This window comes from Macadamia integrifolia, chromosome 8 (genome assembly GCF_013358625.1).
Source record: "Macadamia integrifolia cultivar HAES 741 chromosome 8, SCU_Mint_v3, whole genome shotgun sequence".
NCBI classification, from domain to species: Eukaryota; Viridiplantae; Streptophyta; class Magnoliopsida; order Proteales; family Proteaceae; genus Macadamia; species Macadamia integrifolia.
In genome coordinates this window covers 17,444,245-17,466,070 of record NC_056564.1, presented here as the reverse complement: position 1 = coordinate 17,466,070, position 21,826 = coordinate 17,444,245, and the positions used below count along the sequence as shown (strand labels likewise).

The following is a 21,826-nucleotide window of genomic DNA, read 5'->3' as shown; positions in this document are numbered from 1 at the left end:
TGTGTTGTGTGTTGTTGTGCCCCTACGACTTGTACTCTCTGTGCCACATGATGGCATGCCCCAAGTCGCCACAACATGATAGTGTCACGTGTAGAGCCAGGAGGTGCACGAGGTAACAGCTCGAGCTTTGGAATAATTCGAATTTGGGCTGGAATTATTCCTCAGCTGAACTTTTCCTGAATTATTCTTGAATAAATCAACTATGATCAGAACAATAGGAATCCACCTTAGTTTGTAACAAATTCATCTAAACCACACCACAAATTCGCAAGGCTAGAACCAAGAAACTCATTTATTGCTGAAACTTAGAATTCAAAGGCCTTATGGTGGGTAAGTGATGCACTGTCTTTCTGCCCAGTTGCAGACTTGCAGTTGTAGGCAAGGTTTCTCACATGATGGAGATTGAAAGCGAAAAAATTAGCCCAAGAGAGTAGATTCACTAGGCAACTTAATAAGGAGAACCTTGAAAGTTAATCAGTAAAATAATGGAATCTAGGAGCCTCACGTGAAAGTTGCTTCGCTGAAAGAAATCATTACAATGGTTACCTCATAACTTACTCAAATGGTTTGGGCCTTGGGGAGACTGGAGGGGCTGTGGCAGGGGTAGAAGCTGCAGGTCCTCACTATGAAAACTATGTTATTGTTTTTTCCCCCTTCACTTATTTTCTTTACCTTTATTCCTCTTACTCGTATATTCCTTTCTTTTAAAATATGGTGGTAGTTGTGGGGACCTGCCCTAGGGTTATTCTGTTGGTCATCTGGAGAAACAAGAAGGAATTCTTTCTGAAAGCGGTATATGTCAATGCGCTTACTATAAAGGGTGCTTTAGAGTGTAGTAGTTTCTGAAAGGGTTACTTTATCTCATATTTCTTTTCAAATGGTATTAGTTACCTTGTACTTTTTGAGATACTACAATTCTATGTTTCTGATAAAAAATATATATATACAAAAAACATCTTACACACTTTAATTTATAGTTATTAGATGAGGAAGGAATTGGCAAAAATTCCTACATTGTTGTTGTCGGAATCCTTTCCCACATTCCCTCTATTCTTTTTCCATGCGTATAAGATTCACATTCTAACTGCTCAATTGATGGTGAATTACCTGGATAAGCCACATGCCAAATTTATCTCAACAACATGTCTCAACATGTTCCCTTTGTTTTCTCAATAGGTCAATAGCACCTTAAAAGGTCCTAAAAGGAATTGACTTTTCCAAACAACTTTGAAAGCATTTAATGACACAGGGAAAAGTCAAACTGGTCAGGAAAGTTAACAAATGATTAGGTGATTACATAAGCAACACATCCACTGAATTTGGGTGCTAACCCAGCTGCCACATTGCAGTTAGAGCTGGCATGTGGAACAGGATTCCCAAAACCAGTACAGAGTATCGCTGTAAGTTCTATTAGAACATGTTCACATATGTCCAACCTTGCATCTGAAATGTCTCTGAGAGGTTAAACCCATAGGGAGCCATGATCATATATCATAGCATACAGCCAATAAAGGCAACAAGTTATCACTTCATATACCCCAACTGGTCATTTAGATAATTTCAAGATCTGCTTGGATCAAACATGTGGATAATTAGAGTTCAAAATCAAAGAAATCAGAGTCAAACATACCTGAACTGCAGCTATCAAAGCTCGAGTCAAACCAGTTCCTGTTTCCATTGAACCCAAGCGTGAATCTCCAATTTTACAAGATATTAGTTGTGCCCCAGGTGCAACTCCATTTAGCAAAGGTTCCTACACGGTTATAGTGTGGTCTATAAACTGACTTTTATGTAGCAATAATGCAGCAAAAGAAACATTTTACTCACAACGGACATATTTAAAATACCTTCTCATGGAAAGCAGTAGCAATACCAGCAACATGAGTTCCATGGGGAGAGCTATCCGTTACAATACTTAAGATGTTTCCCTCATCATAAACATTTGTGACAAAGGTGCATGTGTCTAGTTTGCTGAATATCCCAAACTTGTGTTCAATCCTGCAGACTTACCCATTTTTTCAAGTTTAATAAATGCACCTTTTTATTGGCAATAACAAAAAGAAATATATTAATATCAAAAGAGATGGAAGCAAAGAACAAGGAAATGGCACCCCCCCCCCCAATACACACACACACACAGAAAGAAGCGCCATAAGCCACACTCCAGGCTCCTCCTTCCAGCAAGAGCCCACATCCAAACCCAATGCTTTGAGTACTAGGGAGCATCTGACAGACTCCACAAGGGTGTAGGCAAGCGAAGACCACAAAAAACAGAAAATGAGTTTGAGCTAGTGTTTCAGGTTACCAGGACAAAAGTGAGCACTGAGATAAGTGGAAACAATCAGGAATGAGCGATGTTTGAGCTACACCAATTTTTCAGTTCCATCTTATCTATATCAGTTCAGATCTACATCTGATTGATTCTGCTGGTCATCTAATGACTTTCGGAACACTTATTTTGAGTAATATCCAGATTTTTTTTACACCTTTTCTTAAAACTGAGGTTGTGGTTTATTATTCCTTCAGGATTGCAATCTGGATCTAAGCATTACTTCAATAATTTCATCCCTCGATAAAATTCTTTTTTATTCCCTCTTATTTTCACTACATTCTTGCATTCAACTCGTGCATGATTTTTGTTATTGCTATTGCTCAGACAGTGGTCTCTACTTTTAAAAGAGGTATTTCATCCAGACCCTACTGCTCTCAATTGAGGCCATCACCTGGGGAAGTATTCATGCATCAAAACAGTTCCCAACCCCCTGAAACTAAGACCAGAGAAATAACAATCTTCCAAGCCTCTGATGGTTTTACAGTATCAATAATGGACAATGACACCACAAAAATGAGTATCCACCGAAGTATCCATCTGACTTAATTGCATAAACATTAAATCTTAGTTATAAATTTCATTTTGGTATGTCCAAAAATATCATCTATATATATAAACCTTATATTAGGATTGATTCTTTGGGCTTCGTCAAGAGAGAACTTGTAAAAAGGGCCTAGAAAATTAGGATTGCAACCCAAGCTCAAAGAAACCATGACAAAAAATTCAAATTTTGCCAAAATACAAAAACTTCAGAAGACTTGAAATATACCCAAATTTTCCGTCTTTTTTTCACTAAAAATAAAATGGAAGATATCCCCCCCCCCAAAAAAAAAAACCTATTGGTCTAGTGACTGTGTGAAATTTTGGGTCCAAATTTCACAAAATGAAACAAAATTGAATGCTAAGCTTCAAACCCACAGAGCATCAGACCCAAGTAGAAATTTCTTCAGCAAATAATATCATCTGTTGTAAACCATACGCACCTATAGTTTGTTAATGGGACGAAGCCAGCCAGCTTTCCACATTCAGGATCATCCTCCAGACTCTGAGTGTCAAGAGCGACTCTCCAAACCTCGCCATCATTCCACACAACAGCATCTATGATAGGCCCCTTGTCGTCGTAGCTCTGAAAGAATAAGCACAAGTACTTCAAATAAGAACAGAAACAGTTCTTGAAACCTTTAAAAGTAAATATAAACCACAGTTGCAACTCACATCAGCTTGTTTTTGAAGAAGATCAACTCTACTTTGGAGGTCTTCACGAGTCTTCTTCAAGTTGGCATCTTCCACTTTAATGTGTTTCTGCAGACAGGCAAGTCATCGCAAATTACACACAAAGCCATTATCATTAACAGTGCATGCAAGGTATTGAATAAGATCACCTCTGCAAGAACCAAATGTGGAGCAAGATATACACAAATATAATATATATCCACAAGTGGATTATCCTGAGAATAGTAGCAGATGTCCATCACAAGTTGAAAACACATTCCCCAAAACATAATTTGCCCGTCCTGAATCAGTGAGTTTTCTGTCGGGAGGATGAGGAGAATGTTAAATACCAATAGTTAATTTCTCATTGAGCTTTCCAAGGTTGGTTTGGAGATTCTACTCGTTTTCTCTTGGCAAACAAAAAGATTTGACAAACCTCCACCATTACTTGAGACGATGCTTCTTTGAACAATTTTCACAATGCAGAAAGTTTTCCAATGAAAGGAAAAAACACTTTAAGGTGTTAGAGTAACATCCATTAAGGTTTGATCCTGTTAAGGTATTCCAAAAGAATGGAACAGAAAAATATTCAAATACAAAAACTTGGCCATGGGAAATTGCTGAGCTGTTGAAAAAAAAAAGTGGGATACATTATTGACGAATTCAAGGGCCACCATGGTGAAGGATTTTACACAAATATTTTAGGGATGAAGAACGCTACCTGGTTGTGTGGCCTCCATGCCAACACCTGGACTAATGGGGGAGCTATCCACCCGGGGCTAGGGGCATCATTTCACAGGACCCTGTGAGAGGGCATAGGGGAACAGGACCAGGTAGCGTTCTTTTTTTCGATATTTTAATCATTGGAATCTGAAAGTAGTGAATGTTGAACAAAGGATACAGAATGGGCATATAACCAATTAACTAAGATGGTGCCAAATGACATCATTAACAACCTGATCAAATTCATTCAGATGCTTTACAGCCTCAGCAACTGCTTCCTGGTTTTTCTCATCCCACTTTTTCTTCCTTTCACCCTGTCAAAAAATGTTTAGAAGCGGGAAATGATTGCTTCAAAAACTCAAATCCATCAGGAAGTCCAGGATGATGGATGGAAAGTAGAATACCTTCAAACGAGAAGTCAAAGTGTCTGTAAAAAGCTCATAAACTAGCTTGCAGCCAACATGCCACTCTCCAGAAGGGTTCTTCCATGAAGGATTTACAACCAGTGATGCTCCTAAAGAAAATTTTAAATTAAACAGGGGATTAATAGAAGAGCAATAATTACGCATGGGATCTGCAATAGAAATAGTCACTGACAAAAAAATACTAAACAATGTTGAAGATAATTTTCATGTTCAGCAAGGCAATCTGAACTCAAAATTTTAAGGGAAAACAAGGCAAAAGTGGGGTGAAAAAAAAGAGTATAGCAGTACAGGAATAGGGATGTCCAGATGGCAACAGGACAGCTTAAAGTAGAGCTTGCCCCAGCACATGGTAAGACCCTAAAGCCCTGGGGATCCCTAGCAGACCTCCTGGACAACTCTTAACCATCTGAGTACAGGATTTTCTCTAATTTTTTTCCTATAATTATCCCATAGTTTCTGACAGTGACAAGGAGAAGATGAAAAATCAACTAAAATTTTCCAAGATATTTTGGAGATTGAAGAAGAAGAACAGCCAGTAACTAAAAATTGGTTGTCTCCCTTATGACAAACACACCACAGGAACATTTTAGGCTCTCAAAACATCAAAGGTGAAATGCTACAGCCACACAGTCATGAATCTCGCATGTCATCACTGAAACAGGACAACCCTTGATTAAACTGTCATGACTGATTATCCCAAAAGCTCAAGCTGTTAGTAAGGGGCACAACAACGTATATTAAAAAAACCTCCCCCCACGGTGCAGACACACACATGGCTGTGCATGTGACACCATCATGTGGCAGTGCCATCACGTGGCACCGAAGGTACAAGGCTAAGGGGCACAACAACAGAACACAAACCCCTTGCGCGTACCAGGGATTGAACACCCAACCTCCTAGCTCTGATACCATGTCACAACCTCTTACCCCAAAAGCTCGAGCTGCCAAGTAAGGACCACAACAATTTATATCAACATAAGCCACATGAGACCAACCATTGACAGAAAGAAGTTTTGTACAAGAACAAAAAACTACTAAATTTCCTTGCGGCAGCAAATGATTCTTACTTATCCTCTTGTGCATATCCTACTAATCCTCCAACTGTTTCACAACCATGGATTTATTGATCGGGAAGGGTTCGGTCATATCAGCCAAAATCAGGATACAGATATCTGATCTCAGCTGTTTCGGTGATCCCACCCCAAGACTTGGTTCTATCAGGCCTAGATAAACGTAAAACCTGTAGTGACAAATTTGGCCACATCAAGCAAGTATCAGCTGAGTTGACATGGACTGGATCAGGATTGGAAGTGGGGGATTCAATACACAATTCTGCTCCCCAAATCCTTGTTCACGGATTTCTTTCTTTGTGCTTCATTTCCTCCATCTCTTTTTTTTTTTTTCTTTTTGTCCCAGAGGCCTAAAAGCAAGCATGACCATGGTCCAGAGTGCAGATTCAGCTTGCATTCAAAGACTCAACTGCCCACATGATTTGTGGTTCCAGCGTACAGCCACATTTAGTTACGTTCTTACGGTTTTGGAAATGGTCTGTAGTACTACCCACCATAATCGTTATACTACCAGCCTACCTGGCAATGAGTAGTTGAAGATAACAAAGAAACAAAAGAACCAAGAGAAGTTTGTTTGGTCGGATTTTTTTTTTTTTCCAGAAATTTGCTATCTTCGTGGAACACCAACACAGTGAGAAGTGTTTCACTCTTCCAACCTCATGCAATTTTTATTACCAAACAATGCATATCTTGCCAACCTGAAGCGCCAGTGATATAACCATCTGCATCAGCCTTCACCACTTTTGAGGTATCAATATCTCCACTTCCCGTGCTACAAGAAAGAGAGTTTCTACAGTTAAGCAAAAATAAACCCAATAAAAGTTCCTAAATTTTCCACAGTAAAAGAGTCGCCAGTATACCAATCCACAACATCTAGAATTTTTGGTTTGCCATCTGAGGTAACTTGTAAACCAGCAGCAGCCGGGTCTACACCAGAATCTGAAAGTAATAAACTAAGGTTAGATAACATCCATCATATCAGTACAGCATCAGGACAACCATGACCCAAAAAGTTTACTGGAAGAAGTGTAGAACCACACCACATTGCATTCAAAATAAGCCATGCAATTTCCAAACTAGGATTCAGGCGGAAAGATTTCATGTTATTATTTTGTCACATGTGAAAACTGTCTGTCCAATGAACATACATGCATAGATCAGATCAGGATGCATTGACTTGCTCAGTTGCATTCAAACAGACGCATGTACAGGTAACAGGCTGAAGTTCATGCATGAAAAAAGGGGAAAAGTATAGATGTGCACAACACTAATGACTACAAACACGTCAACCACCTGAAAGCGTCTTTTGTTGCGTGAAAATTGAAAACAAAAAACAATTAGGCAGTAAACCTTCGTACTGACAATACTTGCAACATTTGAATGACTTGTCAAGACAGGTCCGGATGGTATACTCAACGTTACATTCTACATGTATTTCTTCTCCTCCCTTGAAATGAAGTCCACTTGATCCACCCAAGGATCCATTTGTACTTACTTCACACAATCACACCTCCCTCTTGAACTCAAATCTCCCTGGAATGATACTGAACTTAACCATAGTCCATCATGTAGTTCAATAAGCAAGTTGGACTTGTACAGAATTGTCTTCAAAGTGGAGTTCTGTCTGTGGGACATCTCCAAGACTTCATTTCGATCCCCTCTTCCAACCCAAAACTCCCCGGGTGGTCAAGGAAAACTATACATACTGGTGCAGAATCAACTGACCCACCTCCCTTTGAAGACCATGAATCTGGACATTCTTCTCTGACTTGATAACCTCATTTGTGCAGCATGCAACAGCAACAAATTGAAACTAGAAACTTCAAACTAAAAATATTAAAACCTAATCATCAAAAAGATTGAGGGAAAGCGCGAAACCATGATTAAGCGTATCAGAGAAACAACAAGGACAAATCCTTCACTAATATCGTCCCGATTGACATCCACATGCCATAGCTTACGAAAGGAACCCGAAATCAAAAGTTATAATCAGTATATCGTCCACACTATTTTACTCAAATCTCCTCCATCAATCAATTTCAACAAATTAAAACGAAGATAAACGATTATATAGTAGTAAATTCTTATTTTCAAGGCCGAAATGATTGTCAATTCCACCAGAATTATACAAAATAAAAATAAATCAATCATTTCGACGAGGAGAGGGAAGGGGAGAAAAGTGACAACAGACGCTAATCGAACCCCTCCGATTTTGCAATCCAAACCACTTTCCAAAAACTAATCAATCATTTCGACGAACATTACTTCTAGACACCGAATTAACAAATCTCCAAAACGGTAATAGCAGAGAACTTGCCGCCGATATAAGTACCAGAATTTGGACTTTTCTCCAACCATAAAGCACTAAATTGACCTGTGAAGCAATAAGAAGTTACCAAAAATCGCAATAATAACGCCTCGCCCATCGTATTCTGGATGAGCTTCGACGAATTTATCAGCCCCGATCTCCTTCTTTGGCATCAGAGAAGCTAAGAAAGTAGGTTCGTTCAGTTTGAAAGAACGAAGAGCTCCGCTATCTTCAGCAGAAGAAGCGTGAGAAGACAGAGGCATTGCCCTAATTGTGCACTCCCCTCGTCTCCTTCGTCTTCGCTTCTGGGGCTCTATCGAGAGTGTCGAAGTAGCAGAGAAAAACGAAAGAGGGAATACTATTTGTCCACATAAACAGAAAGGTTTATATAGCGGTCGTAGCATTTCCGATTTATTTTTATTTATTATTTATTTCTGTTTTTTGGAAAACCTAGTTTTTAGTAAGAAATGAATATTCCGACCGCCGTGTAGCTGGTGGCTCGTCGGGCTTAGCTGATTTTCACAGCGAACTTCTAGCGATGAGTTGGCATCTCCTGAGCTGAAGACGCGACTCAGCCTGAAGCTTGGTGTGCCGTTGCAATGTAAGGAGATTGGTTCACTTTCTATTGTCTCGTTCGTCTTCTTTGGCTATACTTAGGCTCCGTTTGGATGCAAGGGGAACACATGGATGATAAATTTTCGAATCTAATATAGAAATTTTATAATTATTATCTAATATTATCAAATTTTAAAATCATTTTATTTTATTTAATAAATTTCACTTTATTTTGCATCTAAATCACTTCTATTTGAAAAATAAAATAAAAAGGAACTTAAGAACCGTTACATAGTCACGTGGCTGCTATGTCAACCTAGGGACCAATCAGCAGAGGTGTATAGACATAAAACTGGGTAATGATCTTTTTCGAAATAAAAATTACTACTAAAAATATCATCACTAAAAATGATAAGAAACATTAGTAGTTTATATAGTCATGTTTGGTAAGAATTACAAAAGTTCCCTTTTACATTTGAAAACTTTTACTTCCCTTCAATTTCCTTTGCAACAAAATTGAGCCTTATTTGCATTTTTTTTTTTTTTTTTTTACGGTGGAAACAAATATTTTCATGCTGCTAGTCTACTATATTATTATTATTATTATTATTATTATTATTATTATTATTATTATTATTATTATTATTATTTACTTATTTACTTATTTTTCTCATGTGTTTCTTAAAAGAAGTGCTTCAAATGGATGATTTCTTTTTCATACATCCATTGGTCTATGTTACAATCTCATATCAATCATATGGGGCTGATCCCACATCAATTTCATAAGAAAATTGATATAATCTTAGGTTCCCTTATCTTATAAGCCAGTTTATAGGGTTGAGTTATTCCAAGTCCGTCTCAGTCTATTGTACATATTCTTTCCCTCACTGGCAGCATGGGGAGACTTACATGTCTTATATAATATATAGACATAAAAAAGAGTCTTTTAAAACAACAAAAGGCTTTACAAGTATTGGTATTAATCCTCACATTTTGCATCCACGAACTCTCTAACATCCTTTATTCACACATCCTCAAACAAAGCTTGCTAGTTGGGTCATGTATGTGAGGATGAAATCTAGTAACTAGTCCGTCTACATCAGTCCCTGAATATCCAACAATTATAATTGCCCCGTCATTTTGTCGACATGGCATAAATCAAGACATTAGATAATGCATGGAAGAATAATACTATATGGTGCATGGCCCTTATGCCCATACAAGGGGGTGGAATGATGCCCCCACCCCAATGAAATACTATAACCCCACTCATTGTTGATACTCATATGTGTCACCTCATTGCCCATGCTAGCATAGGGGTCTCACGATCAGGTATATATATATATATAGGAAATTACATACACAACAAAGTCTATGCCAGTAAAACCCAAGCTTGGCAAATGGGCTTCCACAAATTTTCTCGCTTTGGACTTTAGGGGAACTTAGGCTAACCCACCCATCACCCATCTACGAAGGGAAGAGAAAATATGATAAAATAATGCTATGGTAAGTGTTAGGAGAAAATAGGTTTGAAGTCCATAGATAAACCTGTAAACTACAATTAAAACTATTCATACTTTACATACTATGCATGAGAGAAGGCTTGGTATTGCCGATGACTTTCTTGGACTTAGCAGCTCGACCAATATAACCGCTGGATGGAAGGGTCATATAAGAATTTCCCAAGGGAAGAGGAGAGACATGGACAAGATATGGTTCCAGTCTTTTCCACATATATGTAGTAGATTATGTACTCCATGTCAATGTAATATTTGCTATCATAAAAACAAATTTTCATTGTATATGTAACATATCAATTATCTATGATGTGATGGTAAGTTTTTTTTTTTTGTTCTTAGGTTTGAGATATATTATTAATTTTGAATCATTTTTTGGTAAAACAAATATTATTAAGTTTAGTTGATTTGATATTGTCAATTTGTGCTTTATTCTTATAAAATTTAATATTGCATTCACAACTATGTGTTTGGTTATGATTTTTGAAACCACATGTATTCACCCCTCTCCATGATACATCGCAAGTAGCCACCTTGGTTACCTCGTAAATTAGTAAGACTATCTATATTAAGGATGGTTCGTTACGATCACAATATTTTTAGATAATTATTTTGTGATGAAATGAATAAATTTTTAAAGAAACAATAAAATTAACTCCTATCAATCAAAGGTATTAATTTAAAATAATTAAAGTATAATTTGTGTATATCAACGTTTGTATTTATATATAGTTCAAGGGAAAGGATGCATCGGTCTCACACACCTCTTCTCCATGTAAGCCCCCCTATATCGAATCATGAATTCATGATGCACCCTTTGTGTGCCTCCATTGGCTTGCAGTAGGAGATTTCATTACAGACAACTAGTGTGTGAATCCCCTATCCATGGTTTAATCAAATATAAAAGGATTGTTGAAAACTTATTGCTATAATTTCAAACGGATATCATTATGGGTGTCAATTCCAGTTAGGTCTGGCTGAATTGGTTTTGGCTTGATTATTGGCCAAGCCAAAGTTGAACCGGTAAGCTAAACTTCAATTTGGTCTGATTTAATTAATTTTCTTATTGGTTCGATATTGGGTTCGACTCAGCTTGCTTTATATGTTTTTTCCTTTAAATATGGGTTTTTCTGTTCATTTACGACTTTTTACTAGTTCGGTTAGTTATTGGTTTCAGTTTATGCCGTTTGATAAAGCATGAGCAAACTGAACCAATAAGCATTCAATTCGGTTCGAGCCGAGCCGATCGGGCTGGTTGTTCGGTCTGTGGGATTGGGGTTTGTTAAAGGGACAAACGGGTAAATTGAACAAGAATCGACTTCAACGGTTCACTTAGGGGTGTCAATTCCTAAACCGAATCGGTAAAACCGGCCGGACCAAACCGATAATAACACGGACTGAACCGAACCGAAGCATTATCGGTTTGGTTCAGTGTATTGCAACCCCAAAACCACACCGAACCGCACCAGAAACCGGATGAACCCAAACCGAAACCGATTCAAAACCCGGACCAAAACTGAAACCAAACCGATAAGAAACCGAAACAGTCCAAAATTCATTAAAAAAATAAAAATTTGCATAGTTTTGTATACATTGTATGGAAAGTCGAATCTAAACTGGACCAAAAACCAAAACCAACCCAGTTACAAATCGATTTAAGAAATCGAAGACAAACCGAAATCAAACCGCACCGAAACCAAAACCAAAATCAAACCGAAAGCAGAATTTCCTTATTGATTCGGTTTCGGTTTCGGTTTCAGCTTTTCCACACCGAAACCGATTCAACCCGGACCGAAACCGAGCCGGACCGACCGATTGACACCGTTCACTAAACTCTCATTTATCTATTTTATCCAACAGCGATCGTACATGTGTAGAAACCTCATTCACAAAACAACCGTTGGCAACTACCCTTTTCCCTCCCTTTTCCTTCATCTCTCCCGTACTCTTTCTTTCACTCAGATTCAAGACATGTCCTCATTTCTACTTCCTCATCCTCCATCTTCACCCATTTCACTCCGAACCCTAACCCTAACTTCAACAGATGAAAGAATCAACGACCCCCCTCCCTTCTTCCGCCAATTTACCATCAATTCAAAAATTCCTCTGCAATTCAAGACTCATCTATCGGTCCCCTTTTTCCTTCAAACCCATGCACCAACCCTTCAAGGTTACATGTTCTCAGTCTTCAGATTCTCCATCCACTCAAACCTCCAATTTGATTTCAACTCTTCGTGCGATTCCCGACTGGGCTGACGGCTTAAAGGAGAGAGGAATGCGGAAGAAACGATCTCTATATAACCACGAGGAGTGGCTTCAACATCGAAGCTCTCTCCGTCACGTTCGTCACCTCTTATCAAGTCTCTCTTCTCGGGTGATTCTTTCCTTGATCCCTCCCGTGGGTTTCTTCACATCTGTTGCTGCCATTGTCGCGACCTATAACTCGGCAATTTCATTGCATTGGTTGCCTGAGTTCTTCCCCTTGTTGAGGGCATCTTCACTGCCGTACCAGTTGACAGCGCCGGCTCTGGCGCTTTTGCTTGTTTTCAGAACAGAAGCATCGTATGCGAGGTTTGAAGAAGGAAGGAAAGCATGGATTAAGGTGATTTCTGGTGCGGATGAGTTTGCTCGCCAGGTGATGGCCAATGTGGATAGTTCGACTAATGTGGCGCTGAGGAAGGCGTTGTTGCAGTATATCATAGCGTTTCCTGTTGCACTTAAGGTCGGTGTAATTTATTTATATATTTTACTTTGCCATTGTTTTTAATATTCAGATTACATAGTTGGATGTTATTTGGGTTTTCTTCTGTTTTTCTGTTGGTTTGGGCTGAACTGAACTTGAAACCCATTGTAGGCCACTTCTTGAAATGTTGGCTATTTCTTTTGATATTTCGGTAAAATTAATATCACTGAAATATTTATATAACATGCAGAAGCAAAAAGTACAGTAGTCTTTTGAATAGAATGAGAATCAATGGGACTTCTAGCTATGAGTCACTGTTCAAACTACAACATCCTCACAGATAACTACATAAAACTTGGAAAAAAGAAGGTGGTGTTTTTCACTTTAGCAATGTAGAAATGCAACCCTAAAACGATGCAGAAAAGAATGGGAAAACAAGAACAAACAATCATCAATGAACACAAATTCATGTGGTTTGGCTAGATTGCCTAAATCCATGGTGAGATGAGATCTTGCTTCACTATCAATAGAGAATAGGGCTACAAGTCTTGTCCTCACACCTCTCTCAAAATAATCCTTGCCACAAACATATAACAAACCCTAATATCAAAAAGTACAAAATTGCCCTTAGTAAATGATTCCCAACTGCGATGGATTCACCGTCATATCCCCGTCAACCCTTCCTCCTATCTTTGCCCCTATGGTACGGAGGACATCCCCCATCTTTTCTTCTCCTGCCCCTTCTCCTCTCACGTCTATAAATCTGTCCTATCTACGTTCTGGCCGCTAGCAGATCCATTCTCCCTTTTGACAGGGAATGGAGCTGGATTGAGATGAGCTATTCTGGTTCTTCCATCTGTGACACCCTTGGCAAGTTGGCTTTTTGGCAACCATTAACCATCTCTGGATGGAATGAAACATCCGTAAATGGACTTCCAACTCTCGTTCTCCGAACAAGATTTGGAAAGCGATCTATTTTGATGTTACATCCAAAATTTCCTTCATGCTCGTCCTATTCCCAACTCCTTTAGGAACTCCTATATCATTGCATCATAGAACTTGCAGGTCGATCTCATACCCATTCCTTGATGGTTATTCCCTTCCCCCTACTTTGTTTTTCCCCTTAGGACTTGATGTATTGGCTTTGCTCTTTATTTTGATGGTTCCCCCTGGGTTGGCTCCTCTCTGTTGGCTTGAGCCTACCCCACACCCTTCTCTCCCCCTTGTATATTCTTCTCCTCTTGGTAATGAATTATTTATTCATCAAAAAAAAAAAAAAAAAAAAAGCGACAAACAAGACATTGTACCCCAACAAGCAATTCTTCAGTCAAAAGAGAATGTTTTTCTCTTAAGTCGATATTATAAGGGACCTTTTAAGTACAGGTGGTATTTGCTACCCATAATGGAAATTACATGTAATTCCAAACATGCAGATATACCACATAAGACCAATGCAAATGGTGGTTCTATGTTGGCAGTTTCTTGCTTCCTTTCTGCATTTGCTTTACAGTCTCGGGCTGATTTACATCTAACAATCCTATTCACGCCAAACAAGGCCAAGATGAGCATATCTTATTCTGTAGTAGGATGACAAGTAATGCTACATTGGGGAGGGGGGACCTTTTGATGTAATTGAATATTCTATCGTGATTCATGGTTTCCACGGACTGTAAAGGTATATATTTTATTGGAATAAGCTGTAATATCATTCAATACGGGACAACTTTTCCATGTTTATTACTTATTGAGAAGGTTTTGTTCTCTTTATCCCCTTCAGTTTCTTCTTTTAAAAGAATCCTACTAGTTGGTTTTAATGGGTCAGAAAACTATTTGTATATAAGGTGGGTCATGACTGTTTTCCTGGAGAATCCATCCATCTGTCAAATTTGAAGTCTTAGTTCTGCAGATTTGTGACTGTTGAATTTGCTGTTCCAGTGCAAAAATCCTAAGGTTGTGATCTTTTAGATAAGCAAAATGAGTTAGTGGCATGTCAAATGTTAAAAGATTATGTGCTATTGTTTCTCTTGATTTTTACAGTTGTCATTTATTTGTTTTGAATAAAATGCAAGGCATTGTGAGTTTTGTTAAATTTTTTGAGAATAAAATGTTTGATGAAAGATTACTAGATGATAATTTATCCTTGAAATCCAAACAATGTCATGCATTTTTTCAAAATCATCAATAGTTTAACTGTTAGCTGTAGAATATCTCACCATTTATTACTTCTTTTTTGAGTTTTATTGGGATCACTTTAAATGAGGGACAAGCTAATGGTCATGATATTCCCAATGCAGTGTCACGTGGTTTATGGCTCAGATATCAGGAGAGATTTGAAAGATCTCATGAAAGAAGATGATCTAGCAGTCCTTCTCAGCTCAAAGCACCACCCTCGTTGCCTTATTGAGTTCATATCTCAAAGCATTCGTTTGTTAGTCTTGGAGGATTCAAAGCGTGCTGCATTGGTAAAATCTGAGAATTTCCTATTAGCAATCAAAGTTCTTTCCCCCTGGAAACTTATAAGATTGACAACAAAATTCCTAAGTATTTCCCTGTTTATGAATTAGTTATCAGGGCTTGCCTTTGATTCTGTTATTTCAGTTTAGAAAACCTTTTTTAATGGAATTTCAATCCCAAAATTTCTTGGTGATATTGGTATTTGGAAATCAACAATTCCTTTTCGTACTCATGGAAATAAGCAATTAAATGTTTTTGCATAAACTAAAAAGCAGAGGAGAGAGAGAGAGAGAGATTTGTGAATGTTTACTTACATAATTATATAAGTACAGGTAATATTTTCTACCAAGCAGCCATGATATGCAACAAAGTTTGTGGCTTTTATCTGTAATTGCATCACGACTATGCAGGAGTCAAAAATCTCTTGTTTCCATGATGGCATTGGCGTTTGCGAAGAGCTTATGGGAATACCAATTCCTCTTTCATACACTCGTTTAACCTCAAGGTTCCTGGTCCTCTGGCATCTCACTCTTCCTATCATACTTTGGGATGAGTGCAACTGGATTGTTGTTCCAGCTACTTTTGTCAGTGCTGCCTCTTTGTTCTGCATTGAAGAAGTAACCCTCTCTCTCTCTCTCTCTTGTTAGCTTTTCTACAGTTTGCAATATAGATGCATTTTTGAGTCTTTCATGTATCCTTTTTATAATAAATGTATATTTCAATTGGAAAATTGATTAATGTAGGTTGGTGTTCTCATAGAGGAGCCCTTTCCGATGCTTGCTCTTGATGACCTGTGCAAGCTGGTTCATGACCGCATTCGAGAAGCAATTTCCATTGAGCATTTGATTCAAGGTCAGCTTCTCGCAAAGAAAAAATGCCACTCTAGTGAGCACTTGACAAACGGTCGGCCCACCTCCTGAGTGGAGAGAGAATTGTCTGTCATTTCAGAAGTCTGTAGTGAAACCATCTCCAAAAATCACACACAAAGAAAGAATCTTCCTGTGATCTGCAAGTAAGTGTCCATGTTTCATATTGTATAGACCTCCCAGTTTAGTTGTGAGCTCTTCTATTATTCGGAAATATATGTATATATTAGAATAGAATTTAATCGAAGGATTATTTTAACAGTTGAGTTTGCAGTTGGCTTCTGGTACTTAATCTTGAGCAAGTTGAATCAACTTCTTCTCTCTCTCTCTCTCTCTCTCTCTCTTTTGGGGGTGGTGGGGGTGTGGGGATGAATCAATCAACTTTAAATTGTCAATATGCCATCGACCTAAAGGTTTCTGAAAGCATTTAGCATATGGTAATTCTAAAGGAATACCATTTACTGCACATTCATATATTCTTCTTTCAGATTCTTTCTGGTAGTATTCCCCAGAAAAGGGTCATTGTAGGTTGGGTAGAGCATACACTAATCGATAATTGGCCCAAAGAAAGAACTAAAATTTCATGTTAATGAATTTATCTCTATCTCTATCAACATCTTTGTCCTCATTCAAAAATTGACCACAGTTCCTTACGTTGTTCCCATTACAAAATACTGGATTTCTATCTAGAACATTCCCATTCCAAAAATGGAAACAAATTAGAATTCTCAATTCTCTACGACGTCTAGGCGATGAAATATTTTCAGGAAAAAGCAATTCATAATGATTTTCGCCTCCATTCCCAAGCATATTTTCATGTCTTGTAGAGTCCTTGTAGTTCCTATAACTCAATGTAGATCAAGGGTAATGACTAGTCAACTTGTATACTGCAGATCCAACTCGACATAAAGCTGATTCATTGATTAGTTTGACTCCATAAAGATCCTAACCACCCTTTTTCTGTATTCTTTAGAGCGGTGGATAAGTAAAGAAGAAAAATCAGGGACAGAGTCCTAATTACAAGGCAATAAATGAGAAAAATTAGATTAAGAAGCAAAGGAGTAACAGTACAAATGGATCCCATTCTAAACAGACTACAACAGCAAAACAGTACAAGTAGATCCCACCCTAAACAGGTTACGCCATTGATTAGTTATACATTTTTTGACTGAGTTTTCCTTAAGCCACAGTCAATCCCTTGACAGCGGCTTTCAGATGGGCAGGAGAGAGTATCGCGCAACCAGGGGAGGGTACCATCGGCTTCACCCAATTTGGGGGAAGGGGATGTTTTAGTACCCTAGGATGGTGCTGAACCCTACACTATGGCTGTAGGAAAACTTTCTCCTGCATCTTCTAGTATACAAATGATTGCAACAGAAATGCGTAGAACATTGGCAGGGTACGGATTTTGCTAACTGAGTCAACATGTACATATATGCTATAAAGGGCAAAGGTTTCTCACGGCACCTCCAAAAAAAACTGCATCAATACCATATTTTGCTTGAGGAGAGACAGTGCCAGTATAGACTCTATGGCTCATTATGTGAGAGGGTGTGGGAAGAGAACCTCACCCCGACTTCGTGGGGAAATTTTTCCCTATTATAAAATAGTTTAAGCATGACAAAGTTTGCCACATAACCAGGTAAAAATTAAGGCTCATCAATTTTTACCTAAGAATATGCCAGGTTTAATGCGTTATTGCTTAAAATGATTAAGCAACAAAAACCACATATTGCTGGTTCGAGTTATGAACATTCTTTTTTTGTGGAATGTAATTTTTCACACATTGGTAGAGAAATTAACAGTATTGCTGACTTTTTATCGTTAACGTGTTCGACAGTTTGGCCCAATTCCGCTCTATGGCTTCTTGATGTATGTAATCGAGAGGCCTTGGCTTTGCTACGATCTAATATTCAATAAATCTGTTTCTTAAACAACCCCCCCCCCCCCAAAAAAAAAGGTTATGAACATTCTGGCTTATGCCAGATATGAGTTGTGAGGGTGAGATTGAATAGTTTTTTTTTTTTTTTTGGGGGGGGGGGGTTGGGGAAGGTGGAGGGGGTTTGGGGTTTGAAATCTCTCATACCAGCACACTGATGTTGATAGTGTTGAGAATGATAAAACCCACATGAGATCCACATAGTCAATATAAGTGAGAACAACAACAACAGCAACAACAACAACAATAATAATAATAATAATCAATGTAATCGACTATTCCTTGTCATTGATAAAGGTGATTAAGAGGCTCCAACTAAAGCCTTGATGGAATTGAAGGTTTCTCATTCAAGGTGCATTTATTTCAATCAGCTAATAGAAGGTACAAGGATATGGCGGGGTTCCATGTAAATCCTATTTGTTATTATTGAACAAACAGATGGTTATTAAAACATGATTTAAGAAATTTGAATATAACAGCGGAACTGCCATTTTGTTGGTGAAGTTATATTGATTTCAGCATTGATGACTTGAGATTAAGAAGAAAAAAAAAAGAGGAAAAATGTTTGGTGAAGGGTGCTTAATGTGTGAGAGCGCATGATATTTTGAGTAAAAATATACAAATTCCAATTAAATTTTCATTTGCACCGGAGAAAAGTTTTACCATAGCTGATGCATGCCTATCTATGGCTTCTAGTGAAGGTAAAAGGGAAAAGGAGCGCCTCCCTTGTATAGATTCCAATATATTCATCTCACATAATAAGTAGTTGGATCTCTATTGACATTCATCCTCTCCTATAATGGTGTCAACGGGTTGGCCTGGCTTGGATTCAATTCGGGTTGAGTCGATTTTGGTTTGTCTTCGGTTTCTTATATCGGTTTGTAATCGAGTTAGTTTCGATATTTGATCTAGTTTGGATTCGACTTTCCATACAAATATATACAAAACTATGCAAAATTTGGGTTTTTTTAATGAATTTTGGATTGTTTTCGGTTTCTTACCGTCTTGGTCTTGGTTACGGTCTGAGTTTTGAGCTGGTTTTGGCTTGGTTTCAGGTTCATCCGGTTTCCGATGCAGGTCGGTTTGATTTTGGGGTTGTAATACTCCAAACCAAAAGCGAACCAATAACGCTTCGGTTTGGTTTGGTCGGGGCTATTATTGGTTTAGTCTGGCTAGTTTTACCAGTTCAGTTTAGGGTTTGACACCCCTACTCTCCTACTCTAACCATGTGAAACCACATGTAGACCCCATATAGATGACAACATTCACTAGAGTCCTAAACCAATATTGGTTAGCGAGCAATCTCTTCTTACACAGGCATCGTAGGAACCCTTTTCAAAAAGAGAAAAAAATTCAATCCTGGTAAACATGTTGCCATAGAAGTCGAGTCCAATTATAGAATCTATAGGGGATGTGATGGGGGAGCTAATGGGATCCTTTGGAACATGCAGCACCTAATAATTTAAGTAATTCCATTTCAAAGCACACCTTAAATACCTTTTCCCGTGACCTAAGCAAGGGCAATTGTTTTCATAATTACACCAATGTATGGTGTGAGTCTTGTCACTAAAGATGCTAACAATTATATTACAATTTTGTTAAATAAAATGGGAGAGTCCACAAAATAATATTTGTCGGATTCAACCCAAAGCCTGAAGACATTAGATGGTCCTAGATGGTCCCAGATAATGGATGTGTGACTAAACCTCTATAAATCTCAACGTAATAACAGATTTTAGCTCTTTGGATCTTCTTTGAATGTAAGAGCCTAAGAAGGGCTGCTTTTCCAAAAGGATGGTGTTCAGTGATGCTTCACTTTTCTTTTCTTTTTTCTTTCTCTTTGTGGGGTTGGAGAGATGGCGGATTTTGGAAGAAAGAATCAGCAACCTAGTACTATTATTGACTATAAAGACGGAAACCTTCACATGCTTGAACGTAAAAGGGTCTGGCAGCTATTTTTTCAGTGGATCTCTAATTAATTTTTACCAAAAAGAAAATCTCTAATTAATCTTTGTTTAATTTGGCTACCTATAGGAATGTGGAGAGTTTTGATATTTGAGAGTACTTAGAACCAAATGTAGGAGAGATATAATGTGGACTCTCTCTCTCTCTCTCTCATGCGTGTTAGGTTCATGCACATGAATTATCTAAAAATCCATACTATCTCCTAGAAACCTAAAACTCTGAAATTGCCACATCATCGTTTGATATGGCATAATTAAGTGTGCAAGATAGGAAGTATCACCCATAAGTGAGAAACTTTTATTTATATTCAAACGAGGGAGGATTGTTGTTAGGCTGTATTGCTCTTGCAGTAATGTAGGAACCAATTAGAACGCTTGCGAAGGCATATAACAAGGGTAATATTTTTTCATTTCATGGGGATGGGGCAGTCACTTCGCTTTTCCTATGTTTTAGTGCATGAGCCATGCAGTGAGATAGCCTTCTTTTTCCCATTCAAATAATAATTATATTGTCAATATAAATAAGTTAATATTATACTTTTGTTCCTCTCAGACCCTTCATTAGCGGAAGCCTTGCACATTGAGTTACTTTTTTAATGTACCTCCCAAAAAAATTGGAACAAGATAGGCATATTTGCCATAAACTAGGTTAAAGGTCCCTCGTGGCTCATGACCTCCCATATTCTTTTGACAAGTTTGAATTCAAACAAATAAGATCTCATCATTTTTTTTTCCTCTCCCCAAAAATACTTCACCATCATCAAAATAAAAATAAATCCTTAAAAAACACATATGCTGCACAATATAAAAAAAAAAGGAAACTGAAAAATGAAACGAAAAATATACTAAAAAAAAAGTAAAAGGTGGTAGCATTTTTATAGTTAAAGTATGGCCTCAAATCTAATGTATGAGTAATGACTTAAATTGACCCATACAATTTGTCTTATGGAGGAAAATAGGGTGTTAGTGTTGCCTGACATCTGCGTGCCTCCAATGTTGTTTCTAATTTGTGAAAGACAAAAAAAACGCTATATGGGAAAAAGATATACATGTGTTACATTCTCTCCTCCTTAACCATGTATATCTCTTATATACGAATTGTGAGACATCCACTCTTATGTGTCTATTAACTTAGCATGGATCCGCAAGATCTCTTGTGTTTCATTATAAACGATGGACGTATAAATCCCCTGCCCTGAAGTTATACATAAATTTCTTTAGACAAATTTTTTTCTTGTTAATCATATAATACTACGAGTGGTGGTTATTCTATAGAGATCCTCCACCACCTTTTGATGCAAGACTTTAAAAAGATCAATGCAAGAGGGACCAGAATATGAGAGATATTAGTTGAGAATTTCAAGATGTGGGGCCTTTCCCGTTTGATACGTCCTTGGAATTTATAATAAAGGGAGTACCATTAATTGTTTAAGACTTCAAATAAATATGAATAGATCTAAACTTATGTGTGAGTATCTAAAAATCTCTTTCTCGTGATCTATGAATTTAATGCAAAGGTAGATGATGGTGGGCCAAGAGAGTGAGTGAGAAAAAAATATGCCAAGACAGGGACGGGTCATTACATATTCACTGGTAGGTGTAGATAAGCATTGCACATGTAATGTCACTTTTCACATATATATATATATATATATATAAATATATATAAGATTCTCTGTTATAGAATGGAACCATAGTTAAGCATAGTTTACCAAAAAAAGAACTATAGATATGCACGCGCACATGTGCATTTGTTAAAGCTATCTTTAGCCCCAAGA

General features: G+C 37.8%; 2 protein-coding genes across 2 annotated transcripts in view; one reads left to right on the top strand and one right to left on the bottom strand.

Annotated features, from left to right (window-relative positions):
• LOC122085828 (tripeptidyl-peptidase 2) overlaps positions 1 to 8,649 on the bottom strand; it is a 52,290-nt gene extending 43,641 nt beyond the window's left edge. Inside the window, exons 1-9 of the mRNA XM_042654421.1 lie at positions 8,159 to 8,649; positions 6,623 to 6,701; positions 6,461 to 6,534; positions 4,672 to 4,781; positions 4,501 to 4,581; positions 3,548 to 3,634; positions 3,316 to 3,458; positions 1,848 to 1,998; positions 1,631 to 1,753 (exon numbers count right to left, since the gene is read on the bottom strand). Of these exons, the coding sequence (XP_042510355.1) occupies positions 1,631 to 1,753; positions 1,848 to 1,998; positions 3,316 to 3,458; positions 3,548 to 3,634; positions 4,501 to 4,581; positions 4,672 to 4,781; positions 6,461 to 6,534; positions 6,623 to 6,701; positions 8,159 to 8,474 (1,164 nt within the window). The 5' untranslated portion in view covers positions 8,475 to 8,649. The remainder of the gene's footprint in view (positions 1 to 1,630; positions 1,754 to 1,847; positions 1,999 to 3,315; positions 3,459 to 3,547; positions 3,635 to 4,500; positions 4,582 to 4,671; positions 4,782 to 6,460; positions 6,535 to 6,622; positions 6,702 to 8,158) is intronic.
• A 3,406-nt stretch (positions 8,650 to 12,055) lies between these two features.
• Positions 12,056 to 16,457, top strand: LOC122085932 (UPF0187 protein At3g61320, chloroplastic-like). The gene is made up of 4 exons (XM_042654556.1): positions 12,056 to 12,864; positions 15,120 to 15,287; positions 15,690 to 15,896; positions 16,023 to 16,457. The coding sequence occupies exons 1-4, from the start codon at positions 12,187 to 12,189 to the stop codon at positions 16,197 to 16,199; spliced, it is 1,230 nt and encodes a 409-aa protein (XP_042510490.1). The 5' UTR covers positions 12,056 to 12,186; the 3' UTR covers positions 16,200 to 16,457.
• Positions 16,458 to 21,826: the final 5,369 nt, after the last annotated feature.